At 34.7% G+C, this 7,372-nt stretch overlaps 2 protein-coding genes across 2 annotated transcripts; both read left to right on the forward strand.

Annotated features, from left to right (window-relative positions):
- Positions 1-493: 493 nt before the first annotated feature.
- LOC131077584 (disease resistance protein TAO1) lies at positions 494-6,207 on the forward strand. The gene is made up of 4 exons (XM_058015110.2): positions 494-747; positions 2,347-3,007; positions 4,790-5,109; positions 5,203-6,207. The coding sequence occupies exons 3-4, from the start codon at positions 4,855-4,857 to the stop codon at positions 6,205-6,207; spliced, it is 1,260 nt and encodes a 419-aa protein (XP_057871093.2). The 5' UTR covers positions 494-747; positions 2,347-3,007; positions 4,790-4,854.
- On the forward strand, positions 3,160-3,834 carry LOC131077583 (disease resistance protein Roq1-like). The gene has a single exon (XM_058015109.1). It carries the CDS (start codon positions 3,160-3,162, stop codon positions 3,832-3,834), a length of 675 nt encoding a protein of 224 aa, XP_057871092.1.
- Positions 6,208-7,372: the final 1,165 nt, after the last annotated feature.

A 7,372-nucleotide genomic window follows, 5' to 3' on the forward strand; every position in this document is an offset into this window, starting at 1 on the left:
TTGAAATACCCGGGTTGCCTCTCACAATAATTAAATATTATAATAATTAAGAAATATAATAAATATTTTTATTACAATACTATAAAGTTAAGTACTTGCCACTATGTGGCACTTGTTTTGATTTAAATTTTTAAATATTATAATTATTGCAATTATAAGAATATTAATAATATCAATAATATTATTATTATCAACATATTCATATTATTATCTTTTAAACTATACTTTCAAATATTATGCTTATTTTAACTATATTTTATTATCCACATAACCATTACACCTGTTTTGATGCAAGTGCTAATATAAATATTAAAATTTGACCATTTCACTTGATAAAACAAATTTGAAAACAACATATAAACAAAATAAAATTTAAAACTTGTGTAACATATAAACAAAATAAAATTTAAAACTTGTGTAACATACCTTTCTTAAACCATGTGCTTTCCCTTACAAAATGGGTAGTAAACCACCGCATGACTAGGTATTCATCATCATGATCCTTTATTTTTACCTATGACCGAAAGTCTACGAAATGTGAAACAAAATGGGGCAACTTTGGTTAGCCAAAAAAAGTTCGAAAATTCTGATGTTTGCCATTTAGATTGCTTCTGCAGAATCTGCACTCATAGATTTGTTTTTACCAGCGTTGTGGAGTGACGAACACATCCAGCTGGCATTTCTAGTCATCGTGCACCAACCAAACCAGGGTATGCCCACCAACTGCCTCTGCATATGCACTGGCGGGTAATGCTATGCCCATCGCTATTTCTTGTCGCACATGCCTAAATCCTAACTAGCTCGAATGGAATTTTAAACGCAGGAATTAATTAGCAATAAACAATTTTGTAGAGAACTTCGACAACATCAGTGTAACCCATGTAGGGTTTCATATTTTCCCATATCTGCACAGATATCTCTTATGCCAAATTCCTCAAGGTTAGTTTCCATGCCCACATTTTTTTTACCTCCTAAAGGATATCAGTTTTGTTAAATTTAGGGTTTGTAGAGTTTTGTCAAGTATTTTTATTTATTTTTGGTTGCATAGGTTGAAGCTAAACAACAACGAGAGATTTCAGAGTCGTATTTTGTCTCGGTGGTTCTATTTTTCATCTTCTTTAAGGTCAGTCAAAATTGCATCGAACCCCATTTTCTCTTTGTTCAAATCAGAGTTGTTTAAATTTGCAAGATGACAGATTAGGGTTTTATTTGATGCATTTTCTTTCCATTTCTCTGAATCGATGAAAACAAACAACAAAAAAATTACATTTTAATTTTATTTGAATGGCCGACAATAACAACAAAATTGAGGAACAAATGTTTCAATATACCTCTTTATTTCTCATCAACTAGATCCAAGATTTTCCCCCCTTCGTATATCTTCTAAGCCTGAAAGAAAGAAAAAGAGTGATCAACACATTTTTTGATTTCAGTTCTCTGCTTTTCTGAGAAAAATATAAGGAAATATCTACCAGTTCGGGGAGATTCTGAGAATCTGAGTGTAAAGTAAGGTTTGTGTTCTTCCTGCAACTCACAATCTCTTATACCAACACCCCATAACTGTTATATATCACCTTTCTCAGAGAGTTCACCATGAATGACATATTCTGGAGCTGTGTGTCCCCTGTATTATGTGAAGTAAAAGAAAATTATGGTTAAATCTCAAAATGGTAAAGATATCCATTACATTAATAATTTTTTGAACTTCAATGAACCAAGTGAGCAAGCACATAGGTCTTGTAGCATATAACTTCTCATCATAATGTTTTTCCTCACGATGTTTTTTGTGAGAAGGTTTTATTTTGTAATGTTATGTTAACCAATGCGGTTTTGGATGATGGACATGTAACCCATTTTTCCAGTACCACTGTTTGGAAAATTATTCTTTTTGTATTAGACAGTTTTGAGAGAAACCTTCAATGTAAGCCACAGTCAATTTGAACAAGGCCAGGCTTGTAAATCATGTAAATCTGGTAATATTTCAAATACTGTGCTCTTCTATATAAGACATAGTCAATTTGAACAAGGTCAGGCTTGTAAACCATGTTACTCTGATGATATTTCAAACACTCTGCTTTATGTTAATCTGAATGTAACATTGTCAAATGGTTATGTAAATAAATTTGGATTAAGATTGTTAATTTCTTCAAATGGAGTTTGATCCTTGCAGCGTGTCTTCAATATGAATGTAACATTGTTTAATGGTTATGTAAATAAACTTGGAATAAGCTTATCTCTATTCTCTGAGAATATCTATGCATTTCAGCCAGTAGTTAAAAAGGGAACAAAACAATTATGAATCTATTGACTACTTCAAGTTAATGATATCAGTTGTTATGATTGCAGGTCATGCTGACTTAAGACATTGAAACCTATCAACTTTTTGTTGCACAGAAAAACCGTGCACTCCTCACCTCCACATCACCTCAACAAGAAGTCTTTGTTCATTACTGTCTTTTATTCCTTCTTTGTGTTTAGTTCAGTCCAATTGAAAAGGCATCTACTTTTAACACTTGCAGCTACTCACAATTTGAGGAATTTCTACCATCTACATCTGCTTCTGGTAGATACTACGATGTCTTCATTAACCATCGTGGACCCGATGTCAAGCACACAATAGCCACTAGTCTTTATAGCATGCTTACAAATGGCATGGGACTCGGAGTTTTTCTAGACTCATAAGAGCTTGAATTAGGAGACTCCTTTCCCGGAGAACTAAAAGAAGCTATGAAGAGTACTTCCCTTCATATAGCTATATTTTCAAAGAATTATGCACAATCCCGTTGGTGTTTGGATGAGCTATCATTTATGTTCAGAACAGGCACTAGAATTGTTCCCATCTTCTACTATATTGATGTTGGAGATGTTCGATATGCAAAAGGAGTCTATGCTGAAGCATTTGAGTTGCACGAAAAAAGGGTAGATACAGTTCCAAAAAGCTAAAGAAGTGGAAAGACACTCTCTTCAATGTTTCACATAACATTGGTTACATCATTAATAGTAAGAAGTAAGTACCAATTTCTCCACCTTGTGCACTTATTATGTGTTTTACTACTGTTTTTTATTCCCATAGACTTATTTTATCATAATAATGTCAATTGTTAAAGTGTGATGTTTATTCTTTTTCCTTGGTTGTTGTATGTGTTTAGAGATGAGGACATGCTGCTGAAGAGTATTGCTTATTCTGTTGTAAAAGATATTAAAAAGCTACCATTCATGGTCGCAGAACATCCTGTGGGTTTAGATGAAATTGTAAAATATTTTGAATTGACTACACTTCAATCTAACACAAGTCATCAGAATGTGCATATTGTTGGAATATGGGGCATGGGTGGTTCTGGCAAGACCACTCTTGCTAAAAATCTATATAATAATAAGTATCCATCTATGGAGAAGGCTAGCCTTATATTAGATGTTAGAGATGCTGCTAACAAGAACTTGTTGTATGAGAAGCAGAAAAATCTTTTGGAGGATCTTGGTTTCAAAAGTTTTGTTCACAATGTAGAAGAGGGGAAGGCAATTCTTACAAGCAACTTGAGATCTATTCGGGAATTGATTGTTCTAGATGATGTTGATCACGTGGACCAATTGAACGCTTTTTTGTCCAGGACAGGATCTGAAATTTTGATTGGACCAGGTACTTTGATTATTATCACTACGAGAGAATTAGAAGTTCTCGGGTGTTGGAACATCTCCCACTATAAAATGAAACCTCTGAGTGAAGTTGATGCCAAGCAACTATTTTGTTGGCATGCTTTCTTACAACCGTCTCCAGTAAATGGATTTGATGAGCTTGTTCAAAAGTTCTTAGAGGCTTGTAGTGGGTTGCCATAGTCTCTTAAAGTCCTTGGTGGGCAGCTTTATGGATACTCAAGCAAAGATTTTTGAGAAAGTCAAATAGAGAAGATATCTAGGATAGTACACAAGGATATCGAGGATAAGCTGAAAATAAGTTACGATGCTTTGGATGATGAAGAGCAAGAGGTATTCTTGGATATCACATGTTTCTTTATAGGAAAAAAAAGTGATTTGGCAATTGATGGAACGGATCAGGGTGGAAAGGTTTGTACAATTTGGAGAGACTGAGAAATGAGTGTCTTGTTGAAATAGATGAGAGAAATTTCATCAAAATGCATGACCACTTAAGGGATTTGGGAAGGGAGATTGCAAATAAACAATCACCCTACCGTCTTTGGTCTCCCCAAAAAACTATTAAAGTTAGTGACGAACATGTGAAATTAACAATTTTTTTAATTATCTCACTCACCAATGGAAAAGCTTTTATTATGGTTGCAAAAAAATTGAATTTTACTAAATTTTTTATTTTATGATTTGTTTGGATTGAGAATGGAATAGGAATGGGATGAATAATATCCACCTTAGCTCGAGTGTTGAAAAATTGTCTGGTTTAAATAAAGTTTATAATGAAGAACATGTGAGATTAACAATTTTATATTGACTCACTAATCATTGGCATAGAAATCTTCCATGGAAATTCTACTATTTTCGTAGTTATTTAACCTTATGTTTTATTTGGATTCCGAAAGTAATAGGCATAGGAGGAATAATGGTCAACTTAGCTCCAGTATTGAATAGATGTCTCTGAATTAAGATTGGAATAGGCATTCTAGGAATAATGACCAGTTTAATATTTGTTTTATTTTTTGTCTATCTCATCAATGGCAAAAGGAATCTCTTTTGCTTTTGTTTGTCTAGTTGCCTTAAGGAAATTCTATTATTCTCACAGTTGTTTGATTTTATGTTCTACTTTGGGTTCAAAATGGAATAGGCATTTGAGGAATAAAGGCCATCTTTGCTCAGGAGTTCAATGATTGCTCGTCGCAGGCGGAACTCATGGTTAAAACAAGCAGAGGAATTTGGAGCCTGGCGCCTTCTAGACTTGGACTGAAACTTATTGTTGCCCAAGGTTGTAATTTAAATTTTTTAATTAATGAAGCAACAAGAGATTTGATCTGGCTTCGATGGCTTGATATTGGACAGAGAAATCTTCTGTCACTAATTCTACTAAAAAAATTGAGGGTTTTAGAATTCTTTGAAAATTGGAGGTTGGGAAATCATATATGGGAGCTTTGGGTAGCTGATTGTGATGTAAGTATCTTCCATCTGTTTTAAGTTTATATTTCAATTTTTTTTTTAACAATTATCAAATGTTTAGTTCGTCTCCTCGAAAATATGTTGCAGGCTCCTTTACAGTTAAGAGTGTCGATTATTTCTTATTGCCATCAATTCGACGGGTTGCCAAAGTCAATAGGAAGTCTCAAGCAATTGAGAAAAATAGTTCTGCAATCTGCACCCTGTTTGGAAAGTCTTCCACAAGAATTATGTCTACTGCATGGGCTATTATCACTACCTTACAGTATGGGCAATTTGAGAAATCTCCGGCATCTTAGTTTGTGGAGATGCGAGAAATTGGGGAGGTTACCAGACTCTTGTAAGGAGTTAACATTGTTGCAACATCTGAACTTACGAGTCTATTTTAATGTCACCTTTATGTTGGACATAATGGAAAACATGTCAAAGCTAGAGTTTTTAGACTTCGCAGGCTGCAAAAAATTGAAAGAGTTGCCTCGTCACATCACAAATCAAGCATCCTTGAGAGATCTTGACATTAATACAGATGGTTTAAGGGAGGTACCAACGAAGATCTGTCAACTGAGCAAATTGCAAAAAATGTGTGTCAGGGGTGATTCATTGACAAGCTTGCCAACCTCTCTTAGAGATTTGTCTTCCTTGAAAACACTCAAAATTGCTTTTGGCCATAGGCTTGAATGTTTACGGGACTATTTGAGGCATCTTTGTCTCTTAGAGAGATTAGACATAAAAATTTTAGGAGTGAAATTTTTACCAAAATCAATCAGTGAATTGATTAATCTGGAAAGCTTATTGATATCTCATTGTGAAATCCTTGAATTGAATCTTGGAACGAGGTCTTTAAGTTCTTCATTATGCAAGCTTAAAACGATACATCTATCAGATAATGATAAATTGTCCATGATCACCATCTCAAAAGACAGTTGCACTAGCCTTGAGACTCTCACAGTTGAAAACCATAGAAATCTAAAGGAGATAGTAGGTCTACTAGGCTCAATCAGAAAACAGTTTATAATTGAATGCCCCAAGTTGTCTGCACTTCCTAGTTTTGCTCAATTAACTTCTCTTCAAGAATTTGGACCGAGAGGTTGCTAAGTTAAGAAAATTGAAGGTTTACATCATTGCAGAGAATTGGAGGTATTGAGAGTATATACATGGTGGGAGGTGCCGGTTATACAAGGTGATCCAAAATATGGATTCAGATGACAACACCTGAGTGAGAACCTGCAGTATTGTGGATTTGCTTACACAAACAAGGTAAACAAGGAATTGAAGCAACCCAAAAAGTAATCCATTCAATTTGAAAATCCAACATATAATTGTTCATGAGATTCCAAGGGTCACCAAAACCCCTTGAGAATCGAAACTCAAACGTCATATTTGTTTATTACATAATAAAATTCAAAACTATGAAATTTTCAAAAAACTATATCAAATTTTATCCTAACTTTGACTAGACCTAACTTTCTACTCAGGAATTGAAATTACGAGTCGTTTAACTCGTTGGAAAGGTCTCCAAGAGTTGAAGGCGAAGTCTTGAAAGAACCTGCCTACAATAATGTTCTAAAAGAACGACCAAAGTTTCAAGGGTTGAAAATGCCCCGAAGGCCTTCAAAAAACCCAACTACTAACATGTCGAAAAAACTAGAAAAAATATGAAAATATTTTTTCGATATTTCAAATTTGGTTCTTATCATTACTCCCCCCTTGAAAAGAAATGGGCCCCATTTCATCAACACTCTGGATGAGATGAGGAAAATGGAGCTGAAGTTGCTCCTAGGTAAACCACTTTCCTTATTGAGCAATTTGCCCTGCTCGAACCACTTTGTACAGATAGATATGTTGTTGTTTGAGTGTTTTCACCATGGTGTCCACAATATGATCACATTGGAATGGAGAAGATGCATCTGGATTTAATTCTGTAATGAAAATTGTTACTACCACATCTGCAACATCTAATAGTGGGGGAAAATATAGGTTCTAGAGTTCCACATTGAAGATTGGAAGAAGACCTAGAAAGGGGGGTAAATTGAGCTCAAAAGCATTATCACCAACTTGCTTGATGATTGTGTATGACCCATAACACAGAGGATGAAGCTTCCTATTGGCACCCTGCAATCGTTCCTTCTGGATATGCAACCACACCTTGTCCCCGACTTGAAAATTATGAGGAGAACGATGCTCATTATGTCTCTCCTTATATTTCTTATTGGTAGGCTCCAAGATTTCATGAACTTGTTGTTGCAGCTGATGAATTCTA

Source organism: Cryptomeria japonica, chromosome 6, assembly GCF_030272615.1.
Source record: "Cryptomeria japonica chromosome 6, Sugi_1.0, whole genome shotgun sequence".
NCBI classification, from domain to species: domain Eukaryota; kingdom Viridiplantae; phylum Streptophyta; class Pinopsida; order Cupressales; family Cupressaceae; genus Cryptomeria; species Cryptomeria japonica.

What these genes read in the sequence shown, in the direction of transcription:
- LOC131077583 (XM_058015109.1), top strand. Translation starts at nt 3,160, where the DNA reads ATGCTGCTGAAGAGTATTGCTTATTCTGTTGTAAAAGATATTAAAAAG.
- LOC131077584 (XM_058015110.2), top strand. Translation starts at nt 4,855, where the DNA reads ATGGTTAAAACAAGCAGAGGAATTTGGAGCCTGGCGCCTTCTAGACTT. An exon ending in TTTGGGTAGCTGATTGTGAT is followed by an intron (nt 5,110 to 5,202) that starts GTAAGTATCTTC and finishes AATATGTTGCAG; the next exon opens with GCTCCTTTACAGTTAAGAGT.